The following is a 21,824-nucleotide window of genomic DNA, read 5'->3' as shown; positions in this document are numbered from 1 at the left end:
CTTCTCATTGGTCACTCCTAATCCTTAAATGGTCAAGAGGCTGGCCTGTTAGGGGGTCTGGTTCGCCCCAGCTGTAAGATGAATGTCTTCAGGGCTGAAACATCCTTCCATCTCCCACCTCCGTTATAAGTTGGACTTGGTATCTGTATGGGTTTCTCTGCCGTCTGAAAGTTTGCTTCATATCGCTTCGCTTTTACCAAAGACCTTCATTAGTAACTGTTTTTTCTCGAACTGGAAGAAATCCGAAGAGGATTTTCACTCTCACAAAATGGTAATTACTTGGCTGTACATTTTTTTCAGCTTAGGAACACTCTACTTTCAGACAGTGGGGAATTCTGTACTACCTGTTACATGTACACGCTTCAGGAGCAAGTTGCTATGATATTTACTAGTTAGAAACATTTTTGGAAAATCAAAGAAAGAAACAGTGGGACACACATTGTTTGATTGAACAGATATTTATTTATGCCCAGCTACCCATCTCTCAATCCTGGAAGGCAAAGGGGGATGTTGGACAATAAGATAAGGAACATAACCCTTGCCTTTTAACACAAGGACTAATAGAAGTTGAAGTTGGCCTTTCTAGGTCTGAAGTTCTCTGAGGAGGGCCAGTGTTGTGTCCCTGTAGGTTCTAGTACAGTGCACGTGCCACATAGCACTCAAATATGCTGGATGAATAAGGGCCCCGTGTGTTAAATCCCCATGTTGCCACCTCCCTGTCTGTCCTTAACAAGATTCATCTAGTTTTCAGAGCTAGCCGGCAGTTTTCTAACCCCTGTTCCAACTAAAAGAACTACAAATGGATATAAATGGTAAACCATGTGCTTTGGAAAGTGGGTAGAAAACAGCACACTGACTTGAATTGTCAGTTTTTAATCCCACCTTCATAAAACGTTAAGATCTCCAGCAAAGAAAATAATTTACTGTCAAAGGTACAAATATATCTAAATAGTTACATGGTTCTCAAGAGTGGTTTTCACTGTGGTTTTTAATGTATTTTTAGTGACCCTCTTGTAATTACAGTAAAACCTTGGTTTGCGAGCATAATTCATCCCAGAAACATGCTTATAAGCCAAAGCTATATCAAAGCGAATTTCCAGAGCCACTGGCTCAGTTGTGATCATGTGATGTTTGGCATCATGTACTACTCCTATCACAAGACGTCACTCATTTATCAAGTTAAAATTTATTAGAAATGTTTGCTCATCTTGTGGAACACAGAACAAGTTTCTTGCAGTCCAAGGTTTTACTGGTACTAAATTGCATTAGAGAACACATCTAAACCTTGAATTGGGACCGGTGTTTGGGACAATTTTGTACACACATTGCTGGCCGACTAAATCCGTTTTAGCTAGCAACACAGAGCACATAAATAATGCAAGTGGTAGGCTGCTGTCACCTTTCTGACCTGACACGTCATCTCTGTTACCATTCACAGAACACGGTGCTGATTGTCGGGAGTTCATAGTATAAACCTTTTTTTTATTTGTTTGGGGTCCACCTTGAGTTACTGAACCCCAATCCTGGCGCCAGCCGATCTTCACAGAATAAGAGACTGTCCGTGGAACTCCATGACCACCCATATAAAAGGACTTTATATGTCACCGAAATAGGAGGCCTGTTGTGGAGAAGTGTGGATCAGCCCATTTCCAGGCATGTGCACACAGCATCTGATACATAACCCGTTTACCACTGATGCCTTAAAAGGTTTCAGAGTAAGACCCAAGGACTCATCCATGAGCTGAAATCAGAGCTTAATTACAGGTAATTAAGTCAACTGATACTTGAACATCTGTAAGTGGCAGGCACTGTGTGCTAAGCACTGGGGACGCTGCCGTGAGCAAGACCCGTATGGCGCCTATGGTTAGACAACCTTCACTTTAGACAATTAGACCCTGAAGAAGGAAGTAGACGCAGGTTGGTCAAAGGTGAGGCCTAGAAGAACCTGAGGGGCCTGGTGTTGATCAAAGAGAAAATGAGATCCTGATGAGCGGGGAGTGCACCATTTTCTGCCTCTGCAGCACTGGCTGTTCTATTTCCCGAACAGGCACCTGTTCTCAGCCCCACAGCCCTTGCCTAACCAGCTGTCTGCCGCTGTGCTCCCTGTTCCTCCAGCCCTGCCCGCCCCTCCCTCCCAGCTCCGTACTGTCTGAAGTCTAGCTTTGCTAACGTGTAATGGGTGGTTGGATGACGCCCTGTGTCATAGGTCTCATCATGGAAAGAGGGGTAGCTGTGAGGAATCTGCAGTGGAGAGGTGATGGCACCACAGAGGTGGAAGAAGGATTAGAAACTCCGGCTGAGGCTCCATCGGTGAGGACTGAAGGAGACAACAGAAACGGAGGGGGAAGAAATTCACAGATTATACACAACAGGATGCTAGAAGCCAGGATCACCAAGTCCTTCCTCAGCGAGTCTGCACTAACTTGTTACTCGGGGTTTACTGGCTGGCTCTCTTCTAAAGAGTTTGGGGTGCTTTTAATGCAAGAACTAACTCTCCTCCAGCCTTTCCCAGACACCACAGCCCAAACCACTGCAGGGAAGCAACATCCTTCTATGAAGCATCCTGAACAGAGCGTTCGTTCTGCTACCAGACCCGGTTTGGAACAGCTTGCCACCTTCTGTCTCCCCATCTACTGCCAACCCATTATTCACCCATTTTTCTCTTTACAAAGCATTTCTTTCCTGAGTTTTCTCCAGCCTTTATCTAGTTCAGCACCTCATCCCACCCAGATTTGGGGCACCTGGTGACAAATGACAAAACCCCGAGGACACCAGAGTTTCAGGTAAGTGAGAGTAGGTCTGACCCTCCCCACAGATGGCTCACCTTGTTCAGGCAAATATGCCCCCAATGGTAGAAGCTAAGATGATCGCAAGGATGATACAGCAGATCATGATCATGATCTTCTTCTGCTCGTCCACACAAGGAAAGAAAAAGCATGTGAGCAACAGCGTCCACGTGCAGACACAGCCACAAAAGAAGGGAGACAAAAGCGGATCCGGGCACGGTGGAGGATGAGAAGGGAAAGGAAGATGGATCTGGCTTCTAGAACCCAGGGTGTTAACAGAAGCATTGCTTTCGGGGACAGATTCAAAATAGATCAACAGCAATCTCCAGGGATGTTTGGTATGTCTCTGCCTTCTAGATCCCATCCCGTCGCACCAGAGTTCTCCTGGAGCCAGATACTCATGACGAGTGAACCAAATTATGGTGGGCAGGGAGCAGCTTAAATCTGAAACTCAAATACAGTTACATTTCATTCTTTGAGAGGTACACCATCTTCAAAATCTGGGACTTTTGGTCCATCTGGTCCAGCACATGGTTGAAAAAGATTTTAACCCCTTTCCAAAGCCTAAACAAAAACCACCACGTGGTGGCATCCGGCCACTGTTTTGCAGGGAAAGAGAGGCAGAGCTGTTTCACAATCAATATAAAGTCATTTATTTTTAAATTATCAATAAAATAATCAACTTTACATTAAAAAAAAAAAATACAACAACAACAAAAAACCCCTTCACTTGTATTAAACTAAGCCCCAGGCCTCAACAAAGGCCTGTGATTAGAGCTTGTCTGCCCTAGTTGCTGGAGCCAGTCCGCTGTTCGACTTCATAGCCACGGGCAAGAGGGCATCCCCTTGGCTCTGTCTGAGTGCTGGGCAATGACGGAGTAGCCTTTGCAGAGGAAGCCAAGGGGCTGTGCCTGCATTAGGGTGCTCTCCCTATCCTAGAAAGTCAAGGCTGAAATATAAATCAGGGAGACTGGCAGGGACTGGGAATCTAAGGGGCACCGTCACTAGAAAATTACCTGGCTGTTGCTTCCCTCCATGACAAGAACTGGGGGAGACCAAGAACCTGTCAAGCTTGTCAACCTGGTAGTGGACGAATTACTCGGTAGTCCCTGATCTCCCCCAACTGACTCAGCCCTGACAACAGGATCATCCAAAGGCCACATGAATGATCTCAGATTGCTATGGGATATTCTCAGGACAAGCCTCATCAATGCACTGGTGGGAAGAGGTACCAAAACTTGTCACACCTTCTGTCTGCTAAGCAGAATAACTTAACGGGGTCAACTTAGTCCCTACCCCAGAGATCCATGATCGTCCCAGTACTCATCCATAAAACAAGGTTTCTAAATGACACGGGAAGATATTTCTACTCTGATTCATTTGCAGATAAGCAAATGTCTCTTACCTAATTTTTAGCCTAGCTCAAGGTTTTTTTTTTTTTTTTTTTTGAGGTTATAATATCCTCCATTTCTAGTTTCCTACTTCCTGAGAGACATGGGCATATATGTATATATATATCTCTCACACACATGGTTATAAAAATACATCTAGAATACATGAAATGAGTGACTGTATATTCGCACCAGTCTTGATCATTTCCAGAGCCTGAGACTCAAGCACCTGTCCCTGGCCCAATTTTAAGTGCCTGGTTATTTCTGGCCTCAAGGCAATGGCTTCACAAAGCTTCACTCCAATGGAGAACAGCCAGTTTCCAAGAGTTCGATATGGGAAACAAATATCCCATACCCTTAACCTTTACAAATGGTAACCTCATCGTGGATCATCTAGGATCATCATGGTGCCCCCTTGAGTAAACACGAGAGATTACGACATAAAGATTGAAGTTGGTCACCAAGCTGAACATACTAAGAGCTTAATTTAAGATTGAATTTCAAATAAGTCAGCTTCTAAGACCAAAACGACATCTGCCAGTTCCTCATATTTTCAAGATGTGGGGACAAGAAATTGTAAGGACTGAGATTCTGCCAAGTGGAAGGCTCAAGTCAAGTCTTATTGTTGCCACACTTAGAAGAATCCCTTTGCTTTGTTAAAGATGCCCCCCTAAAAAAATACACTGCGATTTCTGGGAGAATACTCCATGAGGTAGAAAACACAGCACCTTGAGAAGGTTTTGAATAGGCTTTCCAAGGTGCAAGGCATAATTTGACACATTCAGAGGAAAGAAAGAGAAGCTGGGGTGGTTTGCACAGTCCAGGAGAGAAGGCACTTCAGAGTTGGGGCAGGAGAAGGTTTTGAGGAGAACTCAGGGTCGCATCAGGTAGATTAGCTTCATCCGGGCTAAACTGTTTGCTGGGTCAGGTCCAAGGACGGTTACAAGGAGACAAGGGGACAGGTCCCACTCTCTCAGGAAGGCCATTCAAACTCCATTCCCGTCTGAAGACAAGGGTGGCCACACCAGGCTGGAGTGAAATCGGGTTCTAAGAGAGGCAGGGGAAGGAGGAGCTGATCAGTGCACAGGATGATGGTGGAGAGCAACATTAAGACTCGGTCACAAACCTAGAAGGTGGAGACGAAAAATCAGACAAAACTGCAAAAAGGAGGGCAATGGTGAAGTCAACGCGAAACCTGAGAAATCCGGTAGACAAACCCCTGAGACGGGACCTGGGACTGAATCTCCTATTGTAAAAGAATCAAAAAGCCATATTATGCAAGGGAAAAATAAACCTCTGGGCCTTTTATAATCTTTCACACAGGCTGTCACATTCCCATCAAAGGACTTGCCAGAGGGAGGCCAAGTCACTCCATGAAAACACCTGTTCTATCTACAGGGCCCTCATTAGCACCTTTCAGATACAAGTTCCAGAACTTGAATCTTCTTCTCCATTACTCCCCTACTCCCCACTTGTCTTACACAGTGAAAAGAACAAAGAGAAATTCAGGGGTCATCGTGGCTGTTCCATCTGAAGAGCTGGGTAGGCTTGGGTGAGTTTCCTAACTTCTCTGAGCTTCAGAGTTTCCCATCTGAAAATAGGGATAATGTTACTATCCTAGAACAGTACCTGGCACACAGTTGGGGAATATAAACATAGGCTGTCTTCCCTCCCTCCTGCCCTAAGACCTCCTGTCCTCAGGCTACATGGATGGGGGGAGGGTGTCCAGACCTAAGCAGCAGCCAGTCCTGACTTTATGGAATACACTACAATAAGCAACCCGACACTGCTCAGCAACGCAGATAAGTCAACTAAACACAATACGTGAACTAGTCTCCCCCTTTAAAAAGGATTCATTTACGTTCTCAAGATGAAGTTGATGTTTAGTGCTATAACCATCTCTCTTCAAGATCCTGTGGTCACACCTCACAAGGGGTCTCGAGACCCCTTTGAGACCCACTGAAGCCAAAATAAAGAAGAGGGTCGGCTCTGAGTGCCAACATGGAGGTACGTGTCAGGTATTTAAAAGATTGGTATCTAATACCTCAGCAACGTAACTTCTCTGAATTCATCAAAGAGAAAATAGAAATGAGAGAAATAGAGGTTTGTCATACTGTTAGTTGTCGCTAAATAGTAATAACAAACCTCCAACTTTGGGGAAATAATAACAAATTGAGAGTGTATTCACAATCTTGTGTTGAAAATTAGATTTGCGGAGAGATCTCAGTGATGCGGAATGAGGCATATGATTTTTTAACTGGATCTAAAACCAGAGATAATATGGTCTAAGCCGTGCGAAACCACATCTGAACGTGTACGTGCCAGAAGGCTATGAGCAATAACACTAAAAGCTCATTCTGTTCACCTTTTCTGTTTTATAGGGTTTGTTTGTTTTTAACAATACATCCTACATTTTATTCGGAAAAGTATTATTTAAGAAGTCACAGAAGTGTTAACAGTCCCAACAACGAGATCATTGTTGTTATATCGCCACTATGGACATGAAGCCCTGATTCGGTGGTCAGTTCTATTCTTTCTACCAGACTTTAAAGAAATTAATGTCCTAGACTTTGGACTAACTATCCTCCAAGGCTCTCTGGACTTTGAAGATGACGAAGAATGGATACCTGGTTTTACAAATGAAGCTAAGATGCCGTAGAGAACCTTCCCCCCAGGCCCATTGTCAGCTGTGTGTTCACACCTGGCCCTGGCACTTCATATCTCTTCAAGCCTGAGTGTCTTCGTCCATAAAATAATGGGTAACGATAGTACCTTCGTCAGGAGGATGTTACGTGGATTCAAGGACGTGTGTGTAAGGTGTTCAATACATGGTCTGGCACAACTCAACACTCAGAAACGTTAACCGCTATATCATTCAAGATCCAAGTGGTCAGTCAGACAAAACCCCGCTGCCCCAAACCCCATTCCAAGGCTTTGTTTACACTGAAAAGCATATGGAAAGCAAAGCCCAACATCCATGAGAGTCAGCAAGAATTCAGAAGATAAACCCTGGATCCAGGACACAGATGGCACCCAATTAGGAGCATGCTTGCTGAGCAAAGGGAGCGAAAATGTGGTGCGCGGATGTGCCAGGACAGGTGGTAAGAGAAAGAGCTGGGACAGAATCCGCAGGAGAGGAAACCAACAGGAGCCCAGCCCAGAAGAGAACTTTTCCCAGGGACCAGAACGCCAGAATAGAATTTTAAGGAGACAAAAGAATGCACAGGCAATCGGAAGTTTGAGAGAGCTCAGTGCGTCCAATGACAGCCACAAGGGGCAAGCGGTGCCATGTGAAATCCCAGGCCACTTCCTCAAGAGGGAGCCAATCCAGAGTCCCCGAGAACCTTCCATTTACTTACATTTCAGTGCAGCAGCCACTCAGGCCACCGTTATTTCAGCCCAACGGAAAGTCCAATAATCAACGCTAAAATGCCCAGCAACACAACTACTAGCACAATGATAATTATCAATTTCTGGAGAGAAGGATAAGAGAAACAAAACAAAGCATTATTACAAACAACCCAAAACAGTAATCCATCCAAAACCCAACCCATCTCACCTCTCCGTTGAAAGCATCTTATCAATCCAAATAAGAAGGCTACATCTCTACATAAAGACCTTCTATTAGGATATTTTATATTTCTGAAAACACTTCCTGGCTGGCAAGGCCAGCAGATGGAAACATGGAGCTGCTCTCAGCTCACACTGCAGTCTTGGACATGTGCACAGATAAAAACAACAACAACAACTGTCTCCAAGCAGCTATAGGCCAAGGTATGACGTGACCAGTTTTTCCTTTTCAAGAAGTGTATGTTTTTGAATAGACCTAATTTCAAACTTCCATCCGTCTTTCCCCTAAAGCACATGCCTGCCCATCAGACCTGATCCAGTGACTGGGGATCAGAAAGCGTGATTACAGTCCTGTTGTGAGCCAGCCTGGATTCATCATGTAAAATAACTTCCCAGCTCCCTGAATCCTTGCACAAGCAATAGGTAAAGTTGGAAGGAAATCAAAGAACTGAAGAACCAAAGTGTCAGAGCCCAGGAGAAAGAGCAAAGAACAGCCTACAAAGCACAAGCCACCAGAGATGGCTACCACAACGGGCAGAGAAGCTGAGAAGTCCTCAAGCAACAGGGGCACTGGAAGAGGGAGAAATGCACTGGTGTGGTGGGAACAGCGTGACTGGAATCCGACTTTGAACCCCACTCCTGTACTTACTAGGTGGCCCGAAGCCAACTATTTAACCTCTGACCCTCAGCTGTTTCACGTGTAAGTAGAAATAATAGGTGCTCCGTAAGAGAGGAGGTAATGTTACATGGCGATCAGCACAGCACTGGGTTCATGGCAGAGAGAAGGGGGTGGGGGTGGAGCTTGGTTAATGGAGTGGAAGAGGGCAAACAGGTTTCTGAAGAACAGAGGAGTCAAGTGTAACATCTGAAAGGAACAGGAGAAGTCTAGCAGCCACACCGGGGCAACGCGTCCACCCTACAGAACGGCCTCCAAGTATGGGTTCTTGGGTAGAGAGTACGTGAGCCAGATCCATGCAAGAAACACCGGGGGAAGAAGGGCAGCTAGCTACTCTCAGGGAAAGGCTGACGTAGGTGTTGGGAGGAGGCCAGGACACAGAGGGAAGGCACGGGCTCAAGGACACGGGTGAGGGTGCGGAGGACCAGAGAGAGGAGAAGCAAGCCAGACCGGTGGGGACTGAGGCGCTCACCCTCCGAGCTTCACTCTGATACTTGACAGCCTTTTTGGTGTCTGCCACGGCCCGTTCCACAAAGCCCACAGACTGGTCCATGTTGTTCTCGATACGGTCAATCATGGCTCCCTTTCCCCGGATGCAAGAGGTGGTGGCAGCAGAAACAGAGACAGGGACAGAGAAGAGAGAAAGAGCGAGAGACCGCGAGCAGAATGGACTTTCTTCTCTGAAGGCAGTGGGACAGTCTCACCTTCCGGGCCTGACCCTGGTACTTCACGGCTCTTTTAGTTTCTTCCCGTGCCTTCTCCACATGGTCCACTGTGTGCATGACATTCAGCTCTATGTTATCTAGCATCTCTCCCTGAGAAGAACGGACATGAGTCACGCCCCATAAACCCACCCCAGGACAGTCCTAGCTCACGTGGGGGAGGGAAGCATCCAGAAACCTTCTGTGGGGCACACATTCACATTTCCCATGGGAAGACCTGGGGGTCTCCGGTCCTTGGTGGTGGTCACTCATTCAAGCAACACTCTGAATGACTCCTGTGGAGCAGGTGCTGCCCGGGACACCTGTAGTACACCATCCAGATGCCTGGTAACTATGGATCTCACAGATCCCACCCCCGCCATTTTGTTTTTAACTGAGCACGTGAGGAAAGGAACCAAAATGAGAGTATTTTGGGGCATAACTGGGGTGCTGGCCTCTTGCTGGTCATGTAGACCTGAGCCAAGTTCATTTGGCCTGAGGCAAGTTTGCTGACTACTGCTGCAGAACAGTGCTGGCAAAAAATAGTTGCTCAGTAAATATCCAAGGTGGGAATGTTTGCTTTCTCCAAGAGATACTCCCGGGCCCCTTAAGTGACAGATATTGGGTTTACCTAAGCTGTTTGGTTACATGTTAGATCGACGTGGCTATGGAGGGACAGTGGTCTCTGAGCGAGATTCCCAACCATCTCTCAGCTGTTACTTCCCGACAGGGAAGTTCGGTGACTCGGATTAATTCTGGGCATCTTAGGATGGGAACGCCCCTCACCTATCTAGACCTTCCCCAACCTGACCCGTTGCTTTACGGCACTCTGTAAACACAGAAAGGCACTCACCATCACTTGACTCTCAAACCAATTCCTCAGCAAGGCCGCGAGGGGAGAAAAAAGAAGAGTGGGGATGGACGACGCACTTAAGGAATGGTCTCAAAGGCCAGAGGGGGCGGAGGAAAGAAAGGCACCTGGGCCCCGAGCAGGGACCGGCCTTCGAAAACCAGCCAAGCAGTGCCCGGGCTTCAGTTAGGTTTTGCAGCCCTCCCACAAAGGACGCGGGCCTCCATCCCTTCCAGGTGGCAGGGCAGCTGGAAGTTCATGGTAACACGGCGCATCTGGACACCGTGGTCGCCAGGACCGGTAGGCACCTGACCATGCGTGGAACCAGCGCCACACACAGGTGTGACAGGCTGGCAGCCTGAGCAAGGACACCCAGGGACAGAATAAACCATCAGACCATGAGTGTTCCAAGTCTTCCTATGAACATTATTCTCCTGTTGCTTCGTTCATTCCCTTATCTGCTCTTGTTCCTTAGCAAAAAGTGCCAAAATATGGGGGGGTGGGGGGGACATACAAAAGAAGACACAAAAATGGACAAAAATTAAACCCTCTGGCAAAGCTAACTTTTCACTGTGAGGTGGCAGAATGACCCTGTCTTCAGTGTCACCAGTGAAACAGTTCATACCCGGAGGCTGTTCTAAGGCACCCTCACCAAGAACCCACATCTCCAGTTAGAAGAGAAAACAGGGGGTGCTGAGGCTGGACCGCATCAAGGCCACTAGTAAGTTTAAGTGACTGTGAGGCCAAAGGAGCAGCAAGAGTGACGGGGCTGACAGGGCACTCGGGGGGGGGGGGGGGGGGGCGTTCCTGGCCTGGACACTGGGATTCTGTTCCTCCATCATGCGAATTCCCGAGGACTCCCCCACTGCACCCCGGCCAGTGTTCTGGTCCCCCCACTTCTCAGGAGTGCCTGAGCTTCCCTCCCTTGCCCCACGGGGGTGCCCGCTGCCCGGTTACCTGATTCTCCACCAGCATGGCGATGTCCACGAACATGTCATGAAGCTCCTTGATGCTGCTCTCCAGCCTCACGATGTCCTTGTGCCGCCCCTCGATCTCGCTGAGGGCTTGCTTCGAAATCTGAGAGTCGATGATCTACAACGGGCCACACAAAGGCCGACTGTCAGCCCGCGCCCTGGCCAGAGGCCCCCGCCCCCCTGCACCTGCAGCCCTGCCCTTGCCAACCGCACGGAGCCCCACGGCAGCCTCCCTTGAGAGGGGCGTGCACCCCAGCTCCCGGACGCTCACCCCAGAAGTGAAGATGGCGGGGTTCCCACTCTCCAACATCTCCTCCAACTCCTCATCTGTGGTCTTTTTGCCGGCTTTAGCACAAAAGAGGTAGAGCGTCAAATGTGAGACCAAAGCACACCACTGCAAAAGTTCCCTGAAAACCAGGAACGCGGTGACTTCACTCTGAAGACCGTGGCCTTTACAACGCACCCCCGGGAGCCCCTGATCGTCTTGCTTCTGATTTCTCTCCTAAGCCAGTCCAGCCTTAGCATTATGGGCGATTACCTTCCTAAAGCACATATCTGACCACAGCCCTTCTTAGCTCAGAAAGCTGACCGGCCCATTCGCTGTGCCTCAGAGGCCCAGGAGCCAGTCCCTGGCCACAAGCCCTCCCTCCTGCACCTGACCCCACACTGCTACTCCCAAGGGTTCCCTCTCCCCAGGCTGGACAACCTGCCACCCCCGCTAAACACATGTGCTTTTCTCAGACCCCTTCCTGGTCCACACCCTTCCTCCACTTAGAGCCGGTGGCACCCTGCAACGCCCTGAGTCCTTGACGGGCACGGCTGTCGGGATCAGTCTATTCCTCGCAGCACCCGGCACCACACTCTGATCTCATAAATGTTCTTTGCTGTCAAAGAGACGACAAAAAGAGGGGCGCCTGGGTGGCTCGGTCCGTTAAGTGTCTGACTCTTGATTTCGGCTCAGATCATGATCAAACGGTATGGGGGTTCGAGCCCCACATCAGGCTCTACACTGACAGCATGGAGCCTGCTTCGGATTCTTTCTCCTTTTCTCCCTGCCCCTCCCCCACTCGTGCTCGCATGCTCTCTCTCTCAAAAATAAACATTAAAAAAGACAGAGAGACAGAGACAACAAAAAGATATCATGAGTCCCTAGGAGACGCCACGAATAAATGCTGGCGCCCACAAGGGCCAGAGGACCAAGCCTGACAAGCACTGTGCCACCCACAATGCTGCCCCAGGGACGCCAGTGCCCCAACGCCTCTCCTGGGCTTGAGTGCAAAATACGGGGCGGGGTGGGGGGGCAGCCACTGGCGGGGGTGCTGCCGGTCGCTCCCTGGGGTCTCCCGACTTGGGATGAACAGCCAGGTGGCAGGGAAAGGTGAAGGGACATGCTCCAAACACATACTGATTTCGAGCTGCCGCTGGATTCGCCCTTTGCTGCGTTCACGGAAGTCCACCTGAGCCTCGTTGTATTTGGTCATCACCTCCACAAACTTCCGGGACAGGACGGAGTGCTGTGGGAACCATGCCAAGTGCGGTAAGCCCCCAGGAGCTGAAGGTCGGGGAGCCCCCACGGCGGCAGAGCCCACGTGCCCAGCCCCGCGTGGCTGTCTTGGCAACACCGGATTTGGAATCAGAGGAGCAGGTATAAGGCTCAACGTTCCGCTTTCCTCACTCACACCATCGGAAGGGTCCGCCGACCCTTCCAGTTCACCTGCCCTGCTGACCTCGCATGGTAATCATGGGGCCACGGGACAGCCCTGCATCCACACGACTTGCCGCCACCCAGGCTTGCTTCCTAAAGCTGCCAGACTCCCTTCCTGCATCCAACACCTGCCCAAATCCTTGAGTTCTTACCCAACCTGACCTCCCTAACATCTCCCACTTCCTGCTCAAAGCATTCGCTCCACAGCACTGGGTGTCTGCGTTCAAATCTTTACCATAACTTTTATTCCTTGCCCAACTGTCCACATCAAGGCCTACTGGCTTCTCCTCTGCAAAATCACCAGTATTGGTACCCTTTGCAAATGCATACTACCGGCACGCATATTCAGACCAGAGTCACTGCAGAAGCCCAGCAAGAGACCCACTGGCCTCTCGCCCCATCCCCACTCTGGTCCAGCTTTCAGGAGGTCCCCGGACTATCTCCTAAGAGACTACAAGCTGAAGCAAATGCACACAGGCTACCTGATCATATCCAGGTTCCCTAGGCAGGTAGGTATTCAGAGGCCTCTGGACCACAGAGCCACATCCTCTATCAAAACCCCGCAGCCACTCGCCCACAACCAGCTTCTCTCTCCAGACGGGCTGTTCTCTCCATGCCAGCCCCTCCTCCCCGCCCCACCACCATCACCACCCCCTACTGATACTAACACACCCCTCACTCCGCCCCCCCGCCCCGGGCCTGTCCACACGCCACTCTTGCCCATCCGAGGCCCAGCTCCTCTGGCTGCCCCCAGTTCTCCCCAAGCTCTGAGGACGCTGAGGGCACCATCCATTTCACTGTGTTCTCACACTGCCCTCCTGCTGGGTCCTAGGTGATAGCTTCCTTGGGCCACCTGAACGTCAGGCCTGTTCTTTAAGGACAAGGATCGTGTCTTCATGACCACCAAAGAGCCTCAGTCCACACTAGACAACTAACGACCGACCATCTTTATAGAGAAGACCTCAGGGGGCACCTGGGTGGCTCAGTCGGTTGAGCATCTGACTTTGGCTCAGGTCACAATCTCACGGTTCTTGAGTTCGAGCCCCGCGTCGGGCTCTGTGCTGAAAGTTCAGAGCCTGGAGACTGCTTCGGGTTCTGTGTCTCCCTCTCTCTGCCCTTCCCCCGCTCGTACTCTGTCTCTGTCTCTCAAAAATAAAGATTATAGAGAAGACCTCAGTTTCCTCTCCTGTAAAACAGGAGGTACACTAAATCTGAAGCTGTGCCCTGTGGGAGCAAGTCTTGGGAAGATCTTCGGGGGCCTCCTTAGAGAAGCGGGGGGGTGGGGGTGGGGCTCCGGCCCCTCCCCTACTATAGCCCGGGCAGCTCTCCTTCACCAGCTCTTCGAAAGGAGTCCAAATAAGAATTGTACTTTAGGGCACCTGGGTGGCTCAGTCAGTTCTCATGGTTCGTGGGTCCGAGCCCTGCCTCGGGCTCTGTGCTGACAGCTCAGAGCCTGCTTAGGATTCTCTCTCTCTCCCTCTCTCTTCAAAATAAACATTTAAAAAAATAAAATAAAGTAAAACAAACTAAAGTAAAATGAAACAAACTAAAGTAAAATAAAACTAAAACAAAACAAAATGAAACAAAACAATAAAATAAAATAAAATAAAATAAAATAAAATAAAATAAAATAAAATAAAATAAAATAAAATAAAATAAAATAAAAAAGACTCCACAGCTAAGAACAAAAAAATTAAGACCAGACAAGACAAGCATCAGACCAGGGAAAGTCTTACCTGGGATTTCCGAATCCGAAGGTCTGCCGACGACCGCACGTCATCTTCCTCAATGTGCCTCTCCATACCTGCAGGGCAGAGCAAGGCTATGCCAGCAGCACGTTGCCCTCGCCCCCAGGAAGCACGCTGCTCGGTGCCCGGCTCCCCGCGCCTCCTCACACCCAGCGCACCGAGGGGTGCAAGAGACACCTGCGATCTCGAGACGTCAGCTCACGTGTGAGCCGCAGGCCTTCAGGCCACGGCCTTGCCTGTACCAGCTCTCGTCTGACTGTATCTCAGCACAGCGGCTCTCAGCAAGAGTCTCTGTCACTGGAGACTCGGGCTCACATCCTCGCCCTGCCACCCCCTAGCTGCGGGACTCCGGGGAGGCCACGTTCCCTCTCTTAGTGTTCCTGTTCCCTGGTCTGTAGAACGGAGTAAGGACAATGCCTCCCTCACGGCACCCACGTGCACAGCAAACGAGAACGTGCACCGTGCTTCGCACACTCCCCGGCGACTCCTGGAAGCCGCCCCTAACGACCCCCACCTCCACCCGCGAGGACAGGTGTGTGATCTGTTTAGGGGGGAAGAAATATAAATGCTGCCTCCACCCTCTGACCGACAGTCTGCATTCCCAAACCAACTGGGCGAAAATGCTTTGGGGCCCGAGGGGAACTCCGTCTATGACGACGGCCGCACTGAACGAGGGTCTAAACTGAAGGGGTGGGAGGGGGTGGGAGGGCCGTAGACCTGGCCCCCCAAGAAATGTCTGTAGCCGGAAGAATAAGATGTTCTGCACCTAGACAGCGCGGGCATTACTGTTCACGTGTACGTAGGGGCTGGGGAAATGGGACCGGTAAAGTCAAGGGACGAAGTGGGAGCGTGGAGTCTCACGGCGACTCGGCCGCCGGAAGCATACACCAGTTCTGCTCTCTTTCACCTACTGCCCTGGTTCCGAGACGGGCAGAATTTCTGGGGCAGTGCCCAAGCCACAGGCTGAGGGGGGACGGGTGTATCATCAGGACGCGTTTCGGTCCAGGAGAGCCAGGCCCCGCGGGTAAGAGGGGGGCAGTAGCAGGGGCCGGCTTGTTCCCTTCTTACTCTTCAGTTTGTTCCGGACGTTGTTGGCTCTTTTCTTGATCTCGGTCGTGAGCTGCTCTAGGTCGTCCTTGGTTTCTGGGTAAAACAAAGACAGACAGAATCAGTCAGCAAGACTCCTGGCTTTGTGAGCTATTCCAGGCAACAGAGGAGGTGGGAGCTTTCTCAGAGCAGTCTTTATTTACTGTGAGGTGTTCCCCAGTCATCTGTCACTGGAGTCACAGACAGCTTATTTAAGGGACATTTGCCAGGCACTCTGTCCCAGACCTATAGAATAAAAACACCCAGGGTGGGAGCCCTACAATCTGTCTTTTTCATAGGCTTTCCCAAGTAATTCTCTGGCACACAAAATTATGAGCTTCCTTTTTGAGGAAATCATCTGGTTTATCATGACGGCTTCAGCTCAAAGGTAGGTGAGGGTTTCATGGGATCTCTGAGGAAAAGGGATTTCAACCAAGGTTCATCGATTTAGGTTCAGACACATATTTATGACATACCTACTATGTGTACGATGCTATTCTAGGATGAATGGAGCAAAGTAAGTATGAGCCATGACTACTCATTGAAGAACCATCCTGGGGGCACCTGGGTGGCTCAGTCAGTTAAGTATCCGACTTTGGCTCAGGTCATGATCTCAGGGTTTGTGAGTTTGAGCCCCATGTTGGGCTCTGCACTGACAGTGTGGAGCCTATTTGGGAGTCTCTGTGCCCCTCCCCTGCTCTCTGCTTTCTCTTTCTCTCTCAAAAATAAACATGGGAAAAAAAAAAAAAAACCTTTGGCACCTGCTACAAGCTTAGAACTGAGCTAGATACCCACACATCAGAGAGAAGATATAGATTCTGCCTTCAAGAGGTTCAGGGCCTAATGGGGGACAAGGGACAAATAAATCAGCCGTTCTAATGTGCAGTGTGGAGTAAGGTGTGAGTTCTGGCCAAGGTGTGCACAGGGTGTTGGTGAAGAGCCTCTAGCACAGTCTGGAGGGATCTGGAAAGGTTTCTAAAGACAGATGATAGTAAGACCGAGTCTTGACGAAGGAGGAAGTGTTCAACAGGCACAAAAGGAGACGAACAGTGGAGTCTCCGGGAGATGGGACCGTATGTAAAAGATGCGAAGAGACAAGAACCATGTGGGGAACAACCGGAGTTGAGTCTGGCTAAAGTGTGGGTGACATGGGGGAGGGTGGCGGAAGAAAAGGGTGCAGAGAAGGGCGGGCCCATGACTGAGACAAGTCCCATGTGCTCTGCTGAAACGTTCCACCTTTAACCTTCAGGCACCAGAGAGTCACTGAACAGTTCAGAGTGAAATGACAGAGCGTCTGGCTCGTTCCTTGTCCTTAAGGAACCTAAAATACAGCCTGGAACCCTACTGGAAAAACGTGAAAAAGTTTGCCGGGCTGGCGGTAACAGACGGGACTCTCGGGATGGGAGGGACTGAAGCGAGCCTGACCCATTCTGGAACAGCTCAGGGAAAGAAGATGGCCTTGATCTGGCAGGATATGGAAGGGGGCTGGGAAACAGTACCCGCAAAGGCACAGCCATGGGACGGAGATGAGGAACGTGAGAAGCAGGAAGCCTCACCACAGGTCACGAGAGGGACTGGATGGGAGGGGGAGGAGCGTTTGGCCACAAGGATTCAGTCGCCCCGGCCGCGAAGAGAAGAGCTGGGCCGTGAGGGAAGGGAAAGAGGACACGACATGTGCATAGGGTGCAGTGTGGGCCGGTCGCTCCCCGCCCCTCCCAGGAGAGAGGAAAACAGGGCTGGCTCAGCCCCAATGCCAAGGGCCATCGCCAGGCAACTCAGCTCCGAGTAAACGCTCACTTGGCTCAGGAATCGGTGCGGACAGGATGATACTGTAGAGTTTCTTAGCCTCCTCCACGTGTTCTGAGATCTTGTCTATGTTGAGCCGAGTCTCCTCGATCTGGAATCAAAAAGACAACGGCCTTTGTTGGGAGAGGAAGAACACAGCCACAATTGAGAGGAAAGCTTAGCAGAGGTCTCGGGGGAAAGCTGCCCACCTTCGGGGCTCGTGGGGCAACGTGAGGACTAGAAAGTCTTCTGCCGCCCGGGGAGGGCCCCTGGTGTGGCCAGATCAACTAACGTCCAGAGCAGTCACCGAAGACCCACATGCCTTGCTCCCGGAGAGGAGCGCGCTGGGCCCCCTGGGATGGGAGGCTGCAGGCCGGAGTCAAGACGGGCCAGGAAAACCCATGACGACGAGCCGGAGGACGAGGCCCAACACACATCCCATCAGGCAGACCCGTCAACCGCCCCCAGAACCAGAAGAGCAGAGAGGGAGGATGGGGGGGAGGGAAAGGGGAGAAGGAAAGAAAAGCAGTGAACGGAGAGAACGGATGTAGAGAGTGGAGCGGAGAAGAGAGGGAGACGGAGAAAGAGACTAAGCACGGCCGCCTCAGGAGACACGGGAGCCCCCCGCGTGTGTGTTCTGCTGGAATGCCTCCTACTAGCTGATTCCCTCAGGTGACCAGCCACAGGCCATTTCTGCACACGACTGAGGTTCCTGATCATGCACAGGGTGCACCACAAAATATTTCCTGTGGCGCTTCATTCCCAGAGAGAGCAGGACCACGAGACGCTCACAAGATCACATCACTAAGTGCCACCCCAGCTCCTGCAAGGCATCGTGGCCCCTGCTGATGCGGGAGCACCAGAGAGGCCTCCTCTGTCCACACCCACCAGGTCTAGCCGCCAGGCTTCCAGAAGGTGGGGCCTGTCAGCACTACGACAGTTAAGAAACCTCGTACAATACCACCCGGTAGGATTTTAACATCAGCGATACCATAAAATGCAACTTGGCGTGTGCTGTCCAGTATGCTTTTCCTCTGGCAAATAATTCACTCGTTTTTGAAATCCTGGTCATTAATCTCCAGATTAAATAGAAAATGGGAAAAACAAAAGTGGACTTCTCTAACCCTCAAATCAGCGCTTTTGCCAACAGAGCTGTGGACTCTGCCCCTCTACAAATACACCGGTCTTGATGAACTGCAGTTTGAGAGTGGAATCACTTGCTAAAAGATATAGACTAAGGGGCGCCTGGGTGGCTCAGTCGGTTAAGCGTCCGACTTCGGCTCGGGTCATGATCTCGCCGTTTGTGGGTTCGAGCCCCGCGTCGGGCTCTGTGCTGACAGCTCGGAGCCTGGAGCCTGCTTCGGATTCTGTGACTCCCTCTCTCTCTCTGCCCCACCCCTGCTCACACTCTGTCTCTCTCAAGAACAAACATTAAAAAAAAAAAAAAATGTAGAATGAAACGTCAATGTAATCGTATCATCAGGGTATAAATCCAAACCCTAGGGGCGCCTGGGTGGCTCAGTCGGTTGAGCGGCTCAGTCGGTTGAGCGGCCGACTTCGGCTCAGGTCATGATCTCGCGGTCCGTGAGTTCGAGCCCCGCATCGGGCTCTGTGCTGACAGCTCGGAGCCTGGAGCCTGTTTCGGATTCTGTGTCTCCCTCTCTCTGACCCTCCCCCGTTCATGCTCTGTCTTTGTCTGTCTCAAAAATAAATAAACGTTAAAAATAAATTAATTAATTAATTAATTAAAAAAAAAAATCCAAACCCTAGTAGCTACCCACACTTCTGTGAAGCACTTTAACAGCTGGCAAACCATCCATGGTAGCGCGGAGGACCATCATTCACACGAAGAACGTAAAGGTTAAAGAGGTCATAGGTCATAGGTGATGGTTGGGTGGGTGCTCAAACACGGATGTTTGGATGCTGGAGCTCTCCAGACTCCAACTGGGATGCTCTCTGCTTTACATCTAAGACTTGATCTTTTGACTTTCTGTTCTGTTCCACTTCTAGCAGAATCCCAGACCTACCCAGCTCCACAAAGGGCCCATGCTACCACTTGGGAATGCTGACGGGCTCCAGAAGTGTAGCCACCTCAGAATCAGGCCCTTGGGTGAAGCCAGAAATTGCCACCTTACCCTTCCCTTCATCTCTCACATCAAAACCATGTTCATCAAACCACATTCCCATTTCCATCTCGTGACTGTCTTGCCAAAGGAATTTCACTACATCAAACAGGACTGAGAAAAAAGGCTCTCTAGGATAAAATGCACAAACCACTTTAAAAAGGGTTTAATAGGGGCGACTGGGTGGTGCAGGTCATGATCCGTGGTTTGTGGGTTCGGGCCCCCCGTCGGGCTCTGTGCTGATGGCTCGGAGCCTGGAGCCTGCTTCTGATATCGTGTCTCCTTCTGTCTCTGCTGCTCCCCCACTCGTGCTCTGTCTCTCAAAATCAAAAAATAAATAACATTTAAAAATAAAAAGGGTTTAACACATTTTAACGGTTAACAGACTGTAAGTCCTTGGATTTTGCATGTTCACTGAATTCGCTGTCTTAGAAAATATATTCCGGAATATTATTTCATAAAGTGGAAGAGCATCTAGACCTGAATTTTGGTCAATGGTAGAAAGACGAGATAGGAAGCTGTCAGCTGCCAGGCCTCAAGTTCAGAGTCACTCCAGACATCTGAAGACTGGGCGGTAGGTGGCCTATCCGACCCTGTGGATGAGAGAGCCAGGCCCTGGCTGCTCCACCCCCAACCTGCCTGTGGGACTTCCCAGCCCAGGGAGCACGGGCACCTGCTCCCACCTCCTCCCTCCTCCACCCAGTGCAGCTGGCTGCCGTCTTCCTCAATCCTCCCCAACCCCACCATCTGGAGGCATTTCAGGGACTCTGATTTAGTACTCCAGTAACTTAGCCAATTCCCCAAATAATCACAGCACCCATCTAGGACTCCAGGATGGGCAACTGGCCAATCACAAAGCTTTCTTCTTTTTCTGAACTCCGGGTCTTTGTTTTTCCTTGGAAGCGCTGGTCTTGCTCCAAGGTGACTTTCTGGGTATTTCATGGTGGCAGCTGCGTGCAATTAATTTCCTGGAGTGCCTTTGCCAGATAACCGAAGAATCATGGCGGGAGGGAGGAACCTAGTATGAGATCTTTTATGAATCTAAAACTCAAGGGCTGTTTGTGTTTCTTCGGGGTTGTTTTAAATATCCTGACATTGCCTTACACAAGGATCTGAACTGATTTAACAAATACACGTGTCAGAAACAAGTTCCTTCAACAGCACTTCTGTGAGGTTGCCAACCACTGGCTCCTTTTCGTGCCTGAGAATACCGCAGCTCATAGGACAGGAACTCCCTCAAGGACGTGCTTCAGAAAGAGGTAGAACCAGGCATCTGTTGGACACCAAACCCTGTCTCGTGAACCAGATATAAAGGCGCAAGGACCACCGATGGGAAGCTCCTCTCTATCTTCTCTCCCGGTCCCTGCATGCTGAGCCTGTGTCGGGCTAATGCCCACGGTCCACTCTCTGTCTTGTGAGACTGCCTTTCCCTGGGATCACATGCCGTATTCCTTCGTTCTCTAACCAAGGCTCCCTACAAGAGAGCATTATACACCAAGAGCACCCAAGAAACGTTGCTGACTGAGGGAACCAACCGGAAAGTTGTGGTTTTTTAATCACCATGCTCAATTTGCGGCCACTACCTCCTCGGTCAGTGCCCGCCTACTGCAGGTTACATTTTAAAATGTATTTTTCAATGATTTGTCAGTAGTGTGGCCACCCAGGCAGTATAGCTCAGAAAATGTTATAATCAGGGTGCCTGGGAGGCTCTGTCAGTCAATCGTCTGACTCTCGATTTCGGCTCAGGTCATGATCTCTCCACTCATGGGATTGAGCCCCTCGTCAGGCTCTGCGCTGACAGTGCGGAGCCTGCTTGGGATTCTCTCTCCCTCTGTCTCTCTGCCCCTCCCCATTCATGCTCTTGTCTCTCTCTCTCTCAGAAAATAAAGGAAGAAAGAAAGAAAGAAAAAGAGAAAGAAGGAAAGAAAGAAAAAAGAAAAGAAAAGAAAGAAAAGAAAGGAAAGAGAACAGAAAAGAAAAAAGCAAAGGAAGAAAATGTTAGAATCAAACAGGCCAGGGTCAAGTTTCAGCTCCACCTCCCAGCAGTTTTATGACCTTGAACAATCAATCCGCTCACCCCCCACACGCCCCCAGCTCTGGTTCTTGCATCTGTGAAACTGAGGATTATCATATGTCCCACTTCCTAGAGTTAGAAACCTAGATTTCAGACTAAGTTCCCCCTCCTCCCATGATTCTTTGGTTATCTGGCAAATGCACAAAAGAAAACTAATTGCATGTAGCTGCCACCATGAAACACCCAGAAAGTCACCTTAGAGGAAGACCAGTGCTTCCAAAGAAAAACAAAGACACAGAGTATTTTTGTGGGGATAAGATGAGACAATACGCATCAAGCACTTAACACAAAGTACGTGCACACTAAGTACGCCGATAATGAGAATCCCAGGAAAGCCAGCCAATGCTGCCCGCTT

General features: G+C 49.9%; 1 protein-coding gene across 3 annotated transcripts in view; it reads right to left on the bottom strand.

Moving 5' to 3' along the window:
- Positions 1-3,415: 3,415 nt before the first annotated feature.
- Positions 3,416-21,824, bottom strand: part of STX3 (syntaxin 3) — a 41,452-nt gene continuing 23,043 nt past the window's right edge. Inside the window, exons 3-11 of one of the 3 annotated variants that reach the window (XM_023239869.2) lie at positions 17,285-17,384; positions 15,470-15,544; positions 14,390-14,457; positions 12,354-12,462; positions 11,220-11,293; positions 10,932-11,066; positions 9,128-9,238; positions 7,537-7,650; positions 3,416-5,224 (exon numbers count right to left, since the gene is read on the bottom strand). In XM_023239869.2, the coding sequence (XP_023095637.1) occupies positions 7,567-7,650; positions 9,128-9,238; positions 10,932-11,066; positions 11,220-11,293; positions 12,354-12,462; positions 14,390-14,457; positions 15,470-15,544; positions 17,285-17,384 (756 nt within the window). In that variant the 3' untranslated portion in view covers positions 3,416-5,224; positions 7,537-7,566. Of the gene's footprint in view, positions 5,304-7,536; positions 7,651-9,127; positions 9,239-10,931; positions 11,067-11,219; positions 11,294-12,353; positions 12,463-14,389; positions 14,458-15,469; positions 15,545-17,284; positions 17,385-21,824 lie in introns of all 3 variants that reach the window. The other 2 variants (XM_023239868.2, XM_023239867.2) reach the window with 2 other exon arrangements.

The sequence above is a fragment of the Felis catus genome, chromosome D1 (genome assembly GCF_018350175.1).
Source record: "Felis catus isolate Fca126 chromosome D1, F.catus_Fca126_mat1.0, whole genome shotgun sequence".
Classification (NCBI taxonomy): Eukaryota; Metazoa; Chordata; class Mammalia; order Carnivora; family Felidae; genus Felis; species Felis catus.
The sequence above is the reverse complement of the archived record's forward strand: the minus strand, read 5'-3'. Positions and strand labels throughout refer to the sequence as shown.